The sequence below is a fragment of the Mobula hypostoma genome, chromosome 5, assembly GCF_963921235.1.
Source record: "Mobula hypostoma chromosome 5, sMobHyp1.1, whole genome shotgun sequence".
NCBI lineage: Eukaryota > Metazoa > Chordata > Chondrichthyes > Myliobatiformes > Myliobatidae > Mobula > Mobula hypostoma.
Window position 1 is genome coordinate 21,444,101 of NC_086101.1, and position 17,662 is coordinate 21,461,762.

Sequence of the window (17,662 nt, forward strand, 5' to 3'; positions counted from 1 at the left end):
GCCCAACTCCCCCCTCTCGCCAGAACTCCCAACCTCTCTCCTCTCCGCGGACCCCCACATTCCCCCTCCCCCGCCTCTCCCCGGACTTCTCGACCTGCCAACAACACGGCTCTCACATTCGACCCCCCGACCCCAAACATCTCTCCACACCATCAGCCCTCCCCAGCGATCCTTCCTCACCCCCCGACACCAGTCTTCCCCCTCCCTCCTCGGCACTCCCCCATCTCTACATATCCTCCTATATCCCCAGCTCTACAGATCCTCCTATATCCCCGTCCCTACAGATCCTCCTATATCCCCGTCCCTACAGATCCTCCTATATCCCCGTCTCTACAGATCCTCCTATATTCCCGTATCTACAGATCCTCCTATATCCCCGTCTCTACAGATCCTCCTATATCCATATCTCTACATATCCTCCTATATTCACATCTCTACAGATCCTCCCCCATCTCTACAGATCCTTACTATATTCCCATCTCTACAGATTCTCCTATATCCCCGTCCCTACAGATCACCTTATATCCCCTTCTCTACAGATCCTCCTATACCCCTGTCTCTACAGAACCTCCTATATCCCCGTCCCTACAGATCCTCCTATATCCCCGTCTCTACAGATCCTCCTATATCCCCGTCTCTACAGATCCTCCTATACCCCCGTCTCTACAGATCCTCTTATATCCCCGTCCCTACAGATCCTCCTATATCCCCATCTCTACAGATCCTCCTATATCCCCGTCCCTACAGATCCTCCTATATCCCCGTCCCTACAGATCCTCCTATATCCCCGTATCTACAGATCCTCCTATATCCCCGTCTCTACAGAACCTCCTATATCCATATCTCTACATATCCTCCTACATTCACCAATCTACAGATCCTCCCCCACCTCTACAGATCCTCCTATATCCCCAGCTCTACAGATCCTCCTATATCCCCGTCCCTACAGATCCTCCTATATCCCCAGCTCTATAGATCCTCCTATATCCCCAGCTCTACAGATCCTACTATATTCCTATCTCTACTGACCTTCCCCCTCTCTCGCGCCTGTCCACTTGCTGGCCTCGGTGACAGGCCCTAATATCCCGATGGAATATTCTGCAGCTCTCCGAAGAAGGAACATTTTGCTCTCCGAACCTGGTTCTGTCTACTGATGGAATATTTCTCCTGGTTAAGCCTGGCACTGTGTAATGAATCGCAACTGTATGAACAGTGTACGAGTCAAGGTTTTCCCTAGTATTGATACACGTGACACCATTAAACCAATTTCGACATCACCGCCCCCTTTTCCTGAACTTTGCCCTTTTTCACCTTCCACCCTGGGGAGCCCTGACCGATCTTCCGATCGCTGGCGCTGTAAAGCGTTACGCTAATCTGTGCCACCCCTCCCCCTCCCCTTCAACGCTCTAACCTCTTTCACCCCACCGTTTTGCTTTTCTGCGCCGGAACCTGCCGCCTCTATCGCTGATTCCCCTGTCCCCCCTTCCCTGCTCCGCCCCGTCCGCCGGCGCGGGGTTATCACTGACCTGTGTAGCCTGGCCGGCAGTGACAGAGGTAGCTGTTGACCAGCTGAGTGCACCCGAGGCTCCCGCTGCCCTGGCAGGGGCCGGACAGGCACTCGTCCACGTCGCCCTCGCAGCGCTCGCCCACGAAGCCGGGCGGGCACTCGCAGCTGTAGACCCCCAGCCCGTCCACACACCGGCCCCCGTGGTAGCACCGGGGCTCCAGGCCGGGGGGTAAGGCGCAGTCGTCCACGTCGTGCTCACAGTGCAGCCCTGGGGTGGGGTGGGGTGGGAAGCAGAGAGAGGTACCGTCACTGCCCGATATCCCCGACTCCCATCCTCGGTACACCCACCCTTATATTTCCAAACACAAGAGATTCTGCAGATGAGGGAAATCTTGCGTAACACATACAAAATGCTGGAGGAACTCAGCAGATCACACAGGATCTACGGAGGTGAATAAACCGTCGAAATTTCGGGCAAAGACCCCTCCTCATACCCCTCATTCACGATATTCGCGAACGCCTGTCTCTGTACGTAACCGCGTCTCTCGTGCCTCAGTAATACCATCCCCTCCACCGCACCCTGTTCCATTCCCTTTCCTGAAGATCCCACCGCTTTCCTGCCAGGTCTTCCCACTGGTACAGTCCCATGAAATTCCCAGCTTTCCAACCCTAAACTCCTTTTCATCCTGCCCTTCAGACCACCGGCTCTGGAAGATGGCAGGAATTTAATGGGATTGCAAAACAGGAGATCGATTCCCAACACCCCAGGGCATCTGGCGTCCGACTGTAATGATAGTCTGGAGACAGTCCTGCAGACGCGCGATCAGAACCGGGTAGGGCTCGCCGGGAGCTGGAGGAGGGGAAGGGCAGTGATGGGAGAGTCCATGTTAGGTAACCTGTTCGATTCTGCGGGAAGGGCGGGGGACGGGAGCTGCACAGGAGGAGGGCTGTCCAGTCTCACAGTGTGGGGAAGGGCTGTCCCAGAGTCACCCGAGGAGGTCCCTGGGTGTTCCGTGGAGCGGGGGTGGTGGCTGCTCCAGGGTGTAACCTATAGCTGGCTTTCCCCACCTTGGGATATGCCCCTTCGCAATCTGTACCCCCGGTCCTTCTGCAGTATGTAGCTGGGACAAGCATCCAGTTGTGGTCTGCACTCCCCGCTGCTGCACACTCTCCCTACCCAGCATCTGCACACATCTCACCTCAGAGCTGTGCACTCACTCCCCCTCCTCAGGCTCTGCGCACTGACTCCCCTCCCCCCCCCCTCCCGTTGCGCACTCTATTTCCCCTTCACTGATTCATCCACCTTCCTGCTGCGCACCGCCACCTTCACAACCCACGCTGCACACTTCCTCTCCGCTCCCGCAGTGTGCTCACCCTCCTTCCCACTGTGTCCTCACTCACTCCTCCATCACTGGCCCCTCTAAGCTGCGTGGGTGCACAGACAGGTGGTAACTGAAATGCTCCCACACACATTGCCGCGATGTGCAATTTTCTTTTATATAACGTTAATATAATTTTGAAATCTATGTTAATATAACTATGAAAAAATCTGCAATTAATTGTGTTAATGAATATAACCCATAAACTTCCTAAATAATTAATGTACCACAACCTTTACTTTGAGACGTTTTCGAGCTTCAATGTAATTACATTGTCAGTGTTTCAATTTACAACACTGTTACAAATTGTAACAATAAACACAGAATGGAAATCGATAGCTCTTTGTTAATAAACCACCCGGCAGCTGAACGCCGATGCTATCCAGTAAAAACTTGTTTCTTTTTTTGCTATTGTGCCTGTCAGTTGTTTTAACTGACATCATTTACTTGTTTTAGGTGTTATACTCATTGTTTGTTCAAAAAGTATGTGATTTTCCAATTTTCATTCTAAATATTCATTGTCTGTATATTACACACACACAAAAAAATTAAAGTAGCGCAGTTCCGTGTAAAACAAAATCCTGATCAGTGCAGTGGTTGGTCTGCACAGCTGTAGAAAAAAGAGGGATCATTGCCATCGGCTGTGCATTTACCCATCTCCTCCCACTGCACACAGCCCGCCCCTTCTACTGTGCATTGCGGCCTCCAGCTGTGGGCGGAATCATTTCCAGCTGCAATAGGCACCGTCCTGGTCTCCACGGCACCTTGACCAGATGTTTACGACCCTCCTTCCAGTTGCTCAGACACCTCCAGTTGTGTGTGACCCCTCCAGCAGTTCACAACATCTCACCCAGCTCTACACCCTACCCTATCCGGGACTGTGCACAACCCTCCCCACCCCTCCTTCACCTCCAGCTGTGTTCAAACCACCTCCATCCGGGCTGTGCACAACGTTCCTCCCTCCAGTTGTGCGCAACGTGCCACCTCCTCCCCCACCCCCACGACAGTGCGCAACCCACCACCCTTCCGCTGTGCATAGCCCCCACCCTCCGGCTGTGCCTCTTTACCCTCAGTGCCGTGCAGACAGGAACATCGGTATCCGTCCAACTGGTCAACGCAGGTACCTCCGTTCTGACAAGGCTGGGAACGGCACTCATTGACCTCCTCCGAACAGTTCGGGCCTTGGTACCCGGGGAGACACTGCACACAGGGACAAAGCGACATCAGGATATGGGACGGAAGACCGACCCCTCGCGATTTCAATCCCAATACCGCTAATCTTTCCAACTCGATGCAATTCTCCCGCATGAACCACGGCATCAACTCCCTAAAATCTACACAGGGAATCTTATCGTTTCATCCGCTCTGGGAAGACCCTGGAACGCGTTGGAAGACAGACGCGTACATGGAGAGAATGGAGGGAAAGGCAGATCAGATTAGGTAAAATGGGATCACGATAATCTCAGATACTGTAGGACGAAGGGCCCGTTCACGTACTGTACCGTTCTCTGTGTTGTTCTTAACATGGCGCCGGTTCTGGGCTGGAGAGTGGGTAATGTAGCTTTCCCAAGGAGTATCCCAGTACTCCTCAGCACCTGGGCTCCGGGCTGGAGCAGGGGCTGGCACGGAGGGTCCAGCTCCAGAGAAAGGATGTGAGAGAGTGTGTCAGAGAAAGCGAGCGTGGGAGCGAGCTCCAGACACCGCTGCACAAGGTAGGAACAGGAAAAAAAATCACTCAGCTCCTCGAGTCTGTTCAACTGGGCACGGCTGATCTGACTGTAACATAGTCCACGTTCTCACCTTACCTGGTGACCTTTCATTCCTTCGCTTATCAAGAATCTATGCATCTCCGCCGTAGCAACATAAGAAAGCTTCTGCTTCCAGTTGTCTTTTCTAAATCTCACCTCCCTCAGGAGGAAAACAAAAATTACCCTCGTCTTAAGTGGATGGTCCCTTATTCGCAAGCAGCGATTCCCTGTCAAAAGCACTCAGCCGTTTTTTAAAAATATATTTTAAGCAATGCATTCTAATTCCTCAACTTACTCTGAATGGCTTCACTTGTTTTATTTTTCTCCCACCCCAGGTAACTCCTGCAAACAAGAGAAAATCTGCAGATGCTGGAAATCCGAGCAACGTGCACAGAATGCTAGAGGAACTCAGCAGGGCAAGCAGCATCTGTGGAAAAGAGTAGAGTCAACGTTTCGGCCCGAGACCCTTCGGCAGGATTGGAGAGAAAAAGCTGAGGAGCAGATTTTAAAAGCGGGCGGAGGGGAGAAAGAAACGCCAGGCGATGGGTGAAACTTGGAGGGCGGGGGGAGATGAAGCAAAGAGCTCGGAATTTGATTGGTGAAAGAGACAGGAGGCCATGGAAGAAAGAAAAGGGAAGGGGGAGGGAAGAGGAGCACCAGAGGGAGGCGATGAGACCCGTCGTAGATTGGGAGACCACCAGAACAAGCGGGATCTCCCAGTGGCCACCCATTTTAATTCCCATTCCGATATGTCCATCCATGTCCTCCCCGACTGTCGGGATAAGGCCACACTTAGGTTGGAGGAACAACACCTTATATTCCATTTGGGTAGCCTCCAACCTAGTGGCATGAACATCAATTTCTCAAACTTCCAGTAATACCTCCCCCTCTTTCAGCATTTCCCCTCCTTTTGTCCCTTTCTCATATTAAGTTCTTCCCCACCCACCGTCTCCCTCTGGTGCTCCTCCCCCTTTTTCCTTTCCTCCATGGCCTTCTGTCTCTTTCACCAATCGACTTCCCAGCTCTTTGCTCCATCCCTCCCCCTCCAGGTTTCACCTATCGCCTGGCGTTTCTCTCTCCCCTCCCCCCACCTTTAAAATCTACTCCTCAGCTTTGTTTCTCCAGTCCTGCCGAAGGGTTCCCGCCCGAAACGTTGATTGTACTTTTTTTCCATAGATGCCGCCTGACCTGCTAAGGTCCTCCAGTATTTTGTGTGTGCTGCTGAGAGTTTTTGCAGTTGATTTGGAAAGTTATATGCTTTTTTTTCGTCTACCAGCAGGTGGCGGTGTTGTCCACCTTTTGGTTAGCAGCCGGTATTTAAGCGGCGTCTTTACGGTGCTGGTGTCCCAGTGCGTCAAGCAAAGAGAGATCCCATGAAGTCATTATTATATATTAGTATATACTGTGGTGTGGTCTCCAAGAGGACCACAACCACGTCATGATTTGGAGGAAAACACATAAAAGTTGTTGATGAACGCAGCAGGCCAGGCAGCATCTCTAGAAAAAGGTACAGACGACGTTTCGGGCCGAGACCCTTCGTCAGGACTGACTGAAAGAACCCCTAGTAAGAGATTTGACACATTTTTATTCCACGTCCCATTCCCATACTGCTATGTCTATCCACGGCCTCCTCTACTGTAAAGATGAAGCCACACTCAGGGTGGAGGAGCAACACCTTTTCTTCCGTCTGGGTAGCCTCCAACCTCTCAAACTTCCGCTAATGCCCCACCTGCCCCTCGTATCCCATCCGTAATTTATTTATATACACACATTCTTATTTTCTCTCTCTCCTTTTTCTCCCTCTGTCCATCTGATTATACCCTTTGCCCATCCTCTGGGTTCCCCCCCCCCTTGTCTTTCTCCCCGGACCTCCTGTCCCATGACCCTCTCGTATCCCCTTTGCCTATCACCTGTCCAGCTCTTGGCTCCATCCCTCCCCCTCCTGTCTTCTCCTATCATTTTGGATCTCCCCCTCCCCCTCCAACTTTTAAATATCTTACTAACTCTTCCTTCAATTAGTCCTGACGTAGTGTCTCGGCCCGAAACGTCGACTGTCCCTCTTCCTAGAGATGCTGCCTGGCCTGCTGCGTTCACCAGCAACTTTGATGTGTGTTGCTTGAAATTCCAGCATCTGTAGATTTCCTCGTGCTCAAGATTTGGAGGCTTGCGTGCCTCAGTGACCCAGACAGCTTGGCTGGCTGGACTCGGGGGTTTTATGCTTTAGCTCCTAATACGGTCATCCACGCCAGACTAAGTGGTCCACTGGTCCTCCAGGTTCGGGGGTCCAGTTCAGGGCCAACAACCCTGACCGGTGAAGCAAACCTTACGCAAAATCAATGAAGAACCCTTCTACATCTGTCTGCAACGATATTCTTGAGTTTGCGCCCGGGAATTGCATGACTGACAGGTGTGAAAACCGAGAGGCAACTACTGGCACGATGAAGGAAGCTCTGAACTCTGCCAGAGATGGAGGAACTTCATTGCTGCCCTAAACGCCAGTGGCGTGACGGGCGGTAAGGAACTAAATGTCACGGCCAAGCAGCGGGTTGTGCCGCTGTCTCACAGCTCCAAGTATCCCTCGTGCTGTAAGACCAGAAACGGAAGGAACAAGATTACACCATTCAGCAAATCGAGCCTGCTCCACCGTTTCATCATGGTAGTTTATCATCCCTCTCAACCCCATTCTCCGTCATTCTCCTTGTAACCTCTGACATTCTTACTAATCAAAAACCGATCCACCTCCGCTTTAGTTATTCCCAATGATTTCGCCTCCACAGCCGTCTGTGGTAATGAATTCCACAGATTCACCACCCTCCGGCTAAAGAAATTCTTCCTCATCTCTGTTCTAAAGGGACCTCCTATTATCCTGAGGCTGAGTCTTCAGGCCCGTAATTCCCACATGAGAGAAACATCCTCTCCGCGTCCATTCTATGCAGGCTTTCAATATTCGATAATCATACTGTCTGTGTTGAGTCTCCCTGGGACTGTGTGCTCTGGTCTTCTCGCCCATCCCAAAGAGGGGTTGCTAGCGTAATTAGTTATCTCCGAGCAGAATCGGCGGCTGTTGGGAACGTGGGAGAGAGCAGGCTGCAGGGAGATGAGTGGAGTGGGGGTTGGAATTGCAGTGATGAAAGCTGGTATGGACTCGTGGGCTAAACGACATCTCCTGTGATGGAGCACCGGAACGACAGGACACGGAGCCTTTAAGGAAGGAAATTTGAAGGAGGGGACTCGGGAGGACTGAGACGCTGACAACGTAGATACTACAGCACAGAGGCAGACAGAGAGAGAGAGGCCAGAGCACACGGCTTGTCAGGTTGTCCAGCTGGAGAGGGTACAGAAGGAGGGAGCGAGAGAGAGGGGGGAGGGAGTGGGGAGGGAGGGGGAGGGAGAGATGGAGGGGGAGGGACAGACGGAGGGAGGGAGAGAGGGAGAGAAAGAAGGAGTGTGTGTGTGTGTGTCTGTGTGTGTGTGTGTGTGTGTGTGTGTGTGTGTGTGAGAGAGAGAGAGAGAGGGAGAGAGAGAGAGACAGAGAGAGAGAGTGAGAGAGTGAGAGAGAGATTGATTCATTGACAAAACCATCAATAAAAGAGTTCACGTTTTCGGGATCTGCTAACAAATCATGGGACGAGAGATTTAGCATTGCTTCTCTCTGCATGGACGCTGCCTACTCTGTAATGTGTTTCCGGGGTGGATACACCAGCCAGTTCACTTTCCAGGATGGTCACTTTCAGAGCTCTAACCCTGCGCTGTCCGCAGCCCTGGCAAGGAAGATCAGCCCAGGAACGCGAGGAAGCCTCTACCTGGCAGGAATACTTGGCGACCAAGTCGAGGCAGGTGGCTCCGTTCTGGCAAGGGTTGTCCTGGCACTCGTCCACCTCAGTCTCGCAGTAGGTGCCCATGAATCCCGCCGGACACTGGCAGTAGTGGGTGCTCCCAGCGTCGATGCAGCGCCCGCCGTTCCGGCAGAGCTCCTCGACGCTCACTCCTGCAGGAGAAAGAGAGGAATATCGGACTCTACAAGAGGAAACGTCCCCGGCGCCGTTCCGCAAAGTACGTCCTTCTCGGTGGGGATGATTCAGATGGATGAAACCGGGAGGCTAGCAGTGAGTTACCAGTCGCTAGCAGTTGGAGTGTGCTTAAGGACTGCACTTACATCAAGTCTCGTACAATCCCAGCATGACCCATTGACGTGTTGTCCCGGAGGAGATGTGACTGCGGAAACATGCACAGCAAGATTCCACCACGAATACTTTGCTGGTTTTTTCGCTCACTCGCCAGGCCCCGTCTCAGCCGAGCAGGGGGGCGTTAGCCAGTCTGAGTTTGTGTTTGATCTCTTACCATCCCGCCACTTATTTCCCTGGAATCCAATCGTTGCCACCGTGTCCATTAACAATCCAACCCCCACCCACCCCTTTTTAAACCTAGGCAGCTTTTATTGCGTGACAGCGCGTAACAGAAATAACGAAACTCTCATCTCTCCTCGCTCACTCCCCAATGGCGCGGCAGATGTCTCGTAGGGTGGAAGGGGCGGGAGCGTCAGAGGGCAGAAGCCGGCTGCTCGGTAGGCAGGATATTGAAACGTTTCTTCAGTGGCACCCTGTGCCTTGAGTGTTTGCCGTCCTGGGAGAACCGAGCTGGGTGGGCTGTTGTGGTCACTCGACCCTGGGTGTCCAGCTTCTTCAGGGTGTATGCCCGCTCCCCGTCACTGTTCAGGTAGTCCTGCCGGAACATGGTCGCGATTCCCATGAGGGAATCAGTTCCCCCGGCCCCTGTTCTCTTCGCACCCACCTGCTCCAGACCCACGTTACAGCGGCCAGTCAACTCACTGGCCATCGCGTCTCTGGGGTGTGAGAGGAAACGGAAGCACCCCGGGGTGGGATGGGGGTGGACGGAACCCACGAGGCTACAGGGAGACCATGCAGACTCCACTCACAGAGTAGAGTTCGAAGACGGATCTCTGCAGCTGGGATGCGGCAAGGCGCAGAATTCATCGCATGTGCTGGTAGTCCAGAGCAACATGCTGGAGGAATGTCCAGAATTTAGTGGGTGTCGCAGAGAATTTATCATCCTCACCGCTTGCCTTTATGCTCGTGGATCACTCCAAGGTCTAGGAGATCCGTACGGGCCCAACTAGGTAAGAACTGGGACAACTAGCGAGACCAACTTTCTCTGTAACTATCCCTCTCGTTCACCTGACCCCGCTGATACCAGCACACCACCACCCCCAGACTCTCAGGGAAGTTATCACTCTCCCTCCCCTCCCAGCCAGCCTTGAGGACAACATATCCATCTTCCCGGGATCTTGACCAGGACTGTATCTATAATCCGTCAGTAACTGCCCCTTGAACAGATGGAGCTGAGCTACTTCCTCGAGCCGCAGCCGTCTTTCTGGTGAAGATGCCCTCAATGTGCTGTTGCCCATTTGGCGCCCATATTTACAAAAGATAGGATGGTATATTTAGTTGCTCCGATGATAAAGATGTTGGTCCCTTGGGGAAAGTAATAAATCATTATACTAAATTTATTTTGAATCCCATGGAGCATGTGGAAACTTTCCAATATCCAGGCAGTTTTTCTTTCTTCTTCTTTTTTTCTTTTTTTTCAGGTTGGGGTATATATCGGGGCGGAAGGGTTAAGGGGAGGGGGAGGGTAGATATTATCATTCTATGAAATCATTTCGAAAACTCAATAAAAATTATATTAAAAAAATGTGCTGTTGCCTCTCCCTTCCCAACAGCGGGGGTGGCAGGGGTAGGGTCGGGATTTGGAGCCCGTGACATTGAAGGAAAGGCGGCAGTTTTCCCCGTTCGGATGGTCCATGGCTTGGAGCGGAACACGCAGGCGGCGCTGTTCCGCGGCATCCGCTGCCTGCTCCTCCTTGGAGTCGGGAGATGCTGTGGGATTAGCCTGGGTGTGCAACTGTGGTGCAGTGTGAAGATGGTGCACGCTGCAGCCCCTGTGACCCTGTGGTGGGAGGGAGCGGGTGTTCAGGGTGGGAGAGGCCCAGTGGGACGGGCTGATGTTTTGTCCTGGGTGGTGCGGAGCTCCACAGGAGCTGTCACAGCGCAGTGTCTCCTTACAGTTCCGAGTCATGACTTGTTCGCGATGGACAAGAATTCTGGGGCCTAGAAGGGACTCTGACCACTGTCTGTGAGAAGTTTGTACGTTCTCCTCGTGAACGCGTGGGTTTCCTCCTGGTGCTCCGGTTTCCTCCCACATTCCAGAAAAACGTATGGGTTAGGGTCGGTAAGTCGGCATGCTATGTTGGCGCCGGAAGCATGTCGATATTTGTTGACTGCCCCCAGTGTTGATCGGACTATGATGAACGTTGACGCAAACGACGCATTTCACTGTATGATGTAGATGTGACAATAAATCCAATCCAACCTATCCGGCCCTTGGCATGCAGACTCCATGCTCTTCTGCAACCCCGTCTATTTTCTACTCTCCTGATTCCTCTACCGTATCGCACGCCCACACCCCACCCAGGAGCAGAAAAGAAACACTTACCCTTCAGGCCGGCCTCCAGGTCACACGAGTCCTTGGGAACGTCGCAGTAGGGTCCGCCCCAGCCCGCTCCGCAGCGGCATCGGAAGCCGGTCCCGGTGGGCTCACACCTCCCCTCGTTCTTACACACGGGCTCCGCGCACCAGTCGATCGGCGTCTGCGTTCAGAGGTGGAGTGGGGTGGGGTGGGGTTTGGTGAGAGAGATGAGCGGCCTGAACTGTAGCGCGGAGCGTCGGCAGTTACTGACTACCGCTCCCCTGAGCCCCCGGTAGGTACGTGGTGGGGATGCTATTTTGGCACTGGAAACGTGGTGACACTTGCCGGCGGCCCCCAGCCCAGGCTCGGACTTTATTGGTAATTGATGCAAACGATCTTTAATCAATTAATGGTCACAGGAGATTGAATCCCGGTGGTAAGGTTCATGCAGAGGGAACCAGCGCTGAGACGTCAGGGAGACTCCGGGAAACCACTGCCTCTCCCTGATTGGTGATCCTCAGATCAGCCTCTCCCCACCGTGTGGATCCAATCCCAGCGTCCCATTGCCTGATCAGTGAAGGCCGCTACATCAAGGCAATCGCACGGGCTCTCGAGATAGGTGGTTCTCCAAGATGGGACTTGACTAGAAGGGTTTAAAATGGGAGGGGGAGAGGGAGTGGGTTTTAATAATGGTGGGGTCGGGATTGCCGGGGGAAGCCCAAAATAGTTCCGTCAAACAGCGTGAACAATCGTCATTGGTGACCAGTAACTTCGCCGTTGAAGCCTTGCAACGCTGAGCGACCTTGTTTTGAAGCAACCCCAGAATGGGACGCACACGGGAGAGCTGATGGGCCGAATGGATCGCTGGACTTGGCTGTGACGGGGAAATGGAAGACGGAGGGAGAAACTACTCGGAGCCCCGCAGGAGAGCGCGGGGAGTAGTGACGGTGGTTGGGTAAGGGGCGGGCAGGTGTGCAGGATGGGGGCGATCGTTTCTGGAATAGAGGACGCTCCTTGGGACTGAGATAAGGAGACCCCTCTTCACCCCCAGGGCTCCCTCTGACTGCCCTATGCCCCGGGGAGCCTCCATCACCGACAGGGCTGATCGGGGGAGCTGGTACGAAAGGGGTCAGAGGGTTAGCCCTGATCTCAGGTGGGCCACATCCTCCGATACAAGCGGCACCGGCCCGTGGGACTGAACGGCATCCCTTGCAAATACTTTCCATGTAATAATGGGCCGGGCTCGAGTTAATGAATTCTATCGCAGATTTCCCGCATTAGGATCGGCTCTTGCTCTAGTTTGAGGTAAATTGGAAAAGCCTGGAGGGGCTGAATGGCCTTTTGTTATAATATTGTCTGAAGTTACAGAATAGGCGGGAAGGGCTGAATGGCTTTCTGTAATTTTAATGTGAAGTTATGGGATAGTTCAAGGGACGGAATGGCCGGCTCTTACTATGTTGATGTAATAGTGGGCTGGTATCGAGAGGCTGGGTGATCTCCCCCTGTTCCAACACCCGGAACCCACTGCAGGCGATGGTAACAGCCCCCCACCTCACTCGACACGACAGCTGGCCGGCGGCAACACACAAGCGCGCAACCCGCCCACATGGACAGCCCCGCGGCCGGCAGGCCCTACATTCCCGCGCTGGTCCCGGCCGGTTACCTGGCAAGTGGTCCCGGTGTAGCCCTGCGCGCAGGAACAACTGAAGGCGCCGTAGCCATCTCGGCAGGTCCCCCCGTTCAGGCACGGCTGTGACTCGCACTCGTCGACCTCCTCCTGGCAGCGCCAGCCCGTGAACCCGGCCGGACAGAGGCAGGAGAAGTTGGCCACTCGGTCGACGCAGGTTCCCCCATTCAGGCACGAGCTGCGGGACGAAGGAGCACCGTGGGTCGGTGAAGACCAGCTGACCTCAGTGATTCACGGAATTTCACAGAGGGCATTGCGCAGAACTTACACGTCTGAACCTCGGGCATCAGACCCAACTGCTGATGCTGCGTTATTCCGGCAGTGAATAGGAATCTCTACTGTTCGCGAAGTCTGGAATCTTCATCCTAGACTTTAAAACAATCACAAACCCCTCGCAACCCCCTCTGTCCTGCCTCTCCGGTCCATCCCGGTGTCGCGGGTAGAACGGCTTTAGGGACCCGGGTTCGATTCCGATTTATGGTGTTACCTTTCCGACCCCCACTCCCTACATCCCACATCCCAAAGACGTGCAGGTCGGTGGTTAATTCTCTGTTGTAAACTAACCCCTGGCATGTCAGAATCAGTTTTAATATCACCGGCATATGTCGCGTGAAAGTTGTTAACTTGCCAATAGTACAAAGCAATCCATGATTATACAGAAAAAAATCAGTTACATTAAGTATATGTATGCGTATTCAATAGTTAAAAACAATGCCAAAACGGAAATAATATAAAAAAGTGAGGTAGCGTTCATAGGATCAACGTCCATTTAGAAATCTGATGGCAGAGGGGAAGAAACTGTTCCCGAAACGCTGAGTGTGTGGCTTCAGGCGTCTGTACCTCCTTCCTGAAGGTAACAGTGAGAAAAGGACGTGACGAATCTGCGGCAGGGGAGGTTCCCCGTGGAAGCCCCTTTACGCAGGGCTGCTTCCCCTGTGCATTGGGGACCCGGAATGGAAGATGTTGCATCGGGCAGTACCGTGCAACAGGATTTTTGACAGGTTCACTGACACCAGGCCCGCCTGTCCATTCTGTGGGCGGGAAGCGTCAGTGTAACAAGCTTACATGGAAGGTCAGAGGTTGCGGCCCCTCTTTGAGTTTCTGAAAGGGTTGCTGCTGAGTTCTGGCTGTACTTCAGTCCCACACTGAAGGACAGCCAGTTCCGAAGGGGTCGGGTCGTGAGAAGGATCTCCTAGCGGGCTTGCTCCTGGGTCTGGCCAAGGTGGCTGTTCACGGGTCTAGGCGGCGAAAAGTGGAGGGCACTGCCCGAGCCGACTACCTGTCCTTTTCCGTGGATACGTTCGTGCCCGGCTGTCCGTGGAGAGGGAGCAGGCGGTCGCAATGGGTACAGTCGGCGATTTCCGGGAGCGGTGTCTCTCCCCCTCCCCCCGCCCCCCGTATTGACTGTTTTATAGACGGCAGTAACCATATTTTAATCTGTTTACTTACTGCCTTGTAAATACTGAATGTCTGTACCTTGTGTATTTGTGATGGAAATAAACTTTTGTAGTTTTGTAAAAAAAAAAGGGCATGACCTGGGTGAAGGGGGTCCTCCATGATTGTCGCCTCCTTTCTGAGGCACCCTCCTTGAAGATGTCTTGGATACTGAGGTGGCTGGTACACAGGAAGGAGCTGACTAACGCTACAAATTTCTGAGCTTCTGTCGATCCTGTGCAGTCCCCACCTCAACCCCATCCCAGACAGTGATGCAGCCGGCCAGAATGCTCTCCACCATACATCAGTGGGTGACGGGTGGAAACTTGGGGAGGAATTAAATTGGTAAATTGTTTATTATTCTCAAATGTACCGAGGTACATTGAAAAACTGGTTTATATGTCACCCATACAGATAATTACATTTTGACGTCCCTGTCATATGAAAATTTTAACTATTTACCTCTCCATACCTCTCATAATCTTATATTATTGCGGCTGGTCACTCCTTACTCCAGAGAAAACACGCGCTGTCTATCGAATCTCTCCTCACATCTACACCTCCAGTCTGGGTAACAACCTGGTGGATCTCCTATGCACTCGCCCTGATGGATCCTTATCGTTCCTGTGCTGTGGTGACCAGAACCCCGCTGCTGTGGTAACTTTCTCACCGCCTCGGTACAGCAGACAACATAATCTCGGAATATTGTGTTCAGTTATGGTCGCCACATTCTGGGAAGGATGTGGAAGCGTTAGAGAGGGTGTAGAGGATATGTAGCAGGACGCTGCCTGGTTCGGAGGACACGTCTCACGAGGAAACACGAGCCAGCTGGGGTTCTTCTCTGCCGAGCGATGGAGGATGAGACTTTGACTTAATAGTGGAGTAACTATCGGATGATTAGAGGCGCAGACTGGACAACCAGAGACAGTTTCTCAGGATGGTAATGGCTAATACGAGAGGACATACTTTTAAAGTGATTGGAAGAAAATTTTGGGTGAGATATCAGACATAGTTTGTTTTTTTTTTGCACAGAGTGGTAAGTGCCGGGGTGGTGGGAGAGGCAGATACTTTAGGGATATTTACACACATGGAGGAAATAAAAATGGAGCACTGTATGAGAGGGAAGGATTAGGTTGATCTTGGAGTAGGTTGGATATGATGGGCTGAAGAACCTGTATTGTGCTGTATAGTCCTATACGTATAATTGACTACACCCTCTTCCTGCGCTGGGCCGCGACCTCTATCCCCAGGGATCTGTTATTCGTACCTCGGAGTGCAGTCCGGACTGTCAGCCTGGCACTGCGTGCCCTCGTACCCTGGCGGGCAGACGCAGGTGTACATCCCCTCGAGATCGCGGCACTGCGCCCCGTTCTGGCAGGGGCCGCTGGCGCACTCGTCCACGTCCTGCTCGCACCGCTGGCCGGCGAACCCAGGTGGGCAGGAGCAGGAAAAGGAGTCGAGCCCGTCCTTGCAAGAGCCGCCGTTGAGGCAGGGTTCTGCGGGAGAGTGGGGCTAGGAGTGAGCTCTCGGCATGCTGACACCGTCTCTGGTACCCACACCGAAACCTACCCTCATATTCATCGGATGTTCATCGGCACCCCCGAATTTGAGACCCACCCAATAACCCAGCAGGCCAGGTAGCATCTACGAAACAAAGCAGAGTCGACTTTTGGGGCAGAGACGTTCCGGAGCGTCCTGCCGAAGGGTCTCGGCCCGAAACGTCGACTGTACTTCTTTCCATAGACGCTGCCTGGCCTGCCGGAGTTCCTCCAGCATTTTGTGTGCGTTGCCTGGATTTCCAGCATCTGCAGATTTTCTCTTGTTTATCACCCAGTAATCCCACCCAGCCTCAACATCACCCCGCCTACCCTGCCTGATGTCTACGCCCGACCAAACACCCAACCACTCCGTCTCACTCACCCTGTCCGACATACAGCCCCTCCCTCAGCCCCACCCCTCACGGGACCCACCCACCCTCACACCACGCTGTCCAGTGACCACGCCCAGCTCCAACCAACCATTCAACCTCACCTGCAGCCCCACCCCTCCCTGCATCTTCAACACACTCTGTACGGTCTCCGCTCCCAACCAAGCCACCCCAAAACTCAGCAACACTCACCCACCCCCACCCTCAGCCAACCTCAATCCCTCTCTTCACCCAACGCCCGCACTCCGTGCAACAACCTCCACCTCCACCCAACCTCACTCTTACTTCCAAATCCTGCCTCGCCCTGAAACGGAAGGAGAGTAGCGATGATTGGGGCGGGGAGTACTTGGGGTGGGGGGGGGAAGGGATGGGTGTTGAGTATGTAGGAGGAGGACAGATATAGGCGAGAGGGATGGAAATGGAGGCAGTGAGAGTATTGATGAGGAAGCGGATGCACCAGGTGGAGGAGAGGGGTAGGGGAAGGGGGTGGATGGAGAGGAGCCGAGAAAGGAGAGAAAAATGCGGAGAAGGGGAGGAGGAAACGGTTGTGGAAAAGGGGAAGGGGAGGAAGGTATTGGGAGGGGAATTGGGTGAGCCGTTTGTGAGGGTGGATGGCGAAGGAAGGGGGAACGGGTGGAGGGTGTGAGGAAGCGTTGGAGGAAGAGGGGGACGGAGAAGGTGAGGGGAATTGCAGGAAGAGGAGGAAAGGGAAGGGGAGAAGTGGAAGGTGAGAAAGGAGGAGGGGAAGGACAAGAGGGTGGAGGGGAAAGGGGAGGGGGAGGAGGGGAAGGGGAGGAGGGAGGAGGGGAAAGGGGAGGGGGAGGAGGGGAAGGACAGGAGGGTGGAGGGGAAAGGGGAGGGGGAGGAGGGGAAGGACAGGAGGGTGGAGGGGAAAGGGGAGGGCGAGGAGGGGAAGTGGAGGAGGGTGGAGGGGAAGTGGAGGAGGGTGGAGGGGAAAGGGGAGGGGGAGGAGGGGAAATGGAGGAGGGTGGAGGGGAAATGGGAGGGGAGGAGGGGAAGGGCAGGAGGGAGGAGGGGAAGGGGATGGCGAGGAGGGGAAGGGGAAGAGGGAGGAGGGGAAAGGGGAGGGGGAGGAGGGGAAGGGGAGGAGGAGGAGGGGAAGAGGAGGAGGGTGGAGGGGGAAGGGGAGGAGGGTGGAGGGGGAAGGGGAGGAGGGTGGAGGGGAAAGGGGAGGGGGAGAAGGGGAAAGGGGAGGGGGAGGAGGGCAAGTGGAGGAGGGTGGAGGGGAAATGGGAGGGGAGGAGGGGAAGGGGAGGAGGGAGGAGGGGAAAGGGGATGGCGAGGAGGGGAAGGGGAGGGGGAGGAGGGGAAAGGGGAGGGGGAGGGAAAGGGGAGGAGGAGGAGGGGAAGGGGAGGAGGGTGGAGGGGAAAGTGGAGGGGGAGGAGGGGAAAGGGGAGGGGGAGGAGGGCAAGTGGAGGAGGGTGGAGGGGAAATGGGAGGGGAGGAGGGGGAGGGGAGGAGGGGAAGGGGAG

At 54.0% G+C, this 17,662-nt stretch overlaps 2 protein-coding genes across 2 annotated transcripts in view; both read right to left on the reverse strand.

Annotated features, from left to right (window-relative positions):
- LOC134346662 (neurogenic locus notch homolog protein 1-like) overlaps positions 1–17,662 on the reverse strand; it is a 105,861-nt gene that overhangs the window by 23,894 nt on the left and 64,305 nt on the right. The window contains exons 18-23 of the mRNA XM_063048158.1: positions 15,509–15,737; positions 12,784–12,985; positions 11,148–11,301; positions 8,438–8,622; positions 3,954–4,086; positions 1,527–1,775 (exon numbers count right to left, since the gene is read on the reverse strand). Coding sequence (XP_062904228.1) covers positions 1,527–1,775; positions 3,954–4,086; positions 8,438–8,622; positions 11,148–11,301; positions 12,784–12,985; positions 15,509–15,737 — 1,152 coding nt within the window. The remainder of the gene's footprint in view (positions 1–1,526; positions 1,776–3,953; positions 4,087–8,437; positions 8,623–11,147; positions 11,302–12,783; positions 12,986–15,508; positions 15,738–17,662) is intronic.
- Positions 9,174–9,368, reverse strand: LOC134346674 (H/ACA ribonucleoprotein complex subunit 3-like). Its single transcript, XM_063048170.1, has one exon. It carries the CDS (start codon positions 9,366–9,368, stop codon positions 9,174–9,176), a length of 195 nt encoding a protein of 64 aa, XP_062904240.1.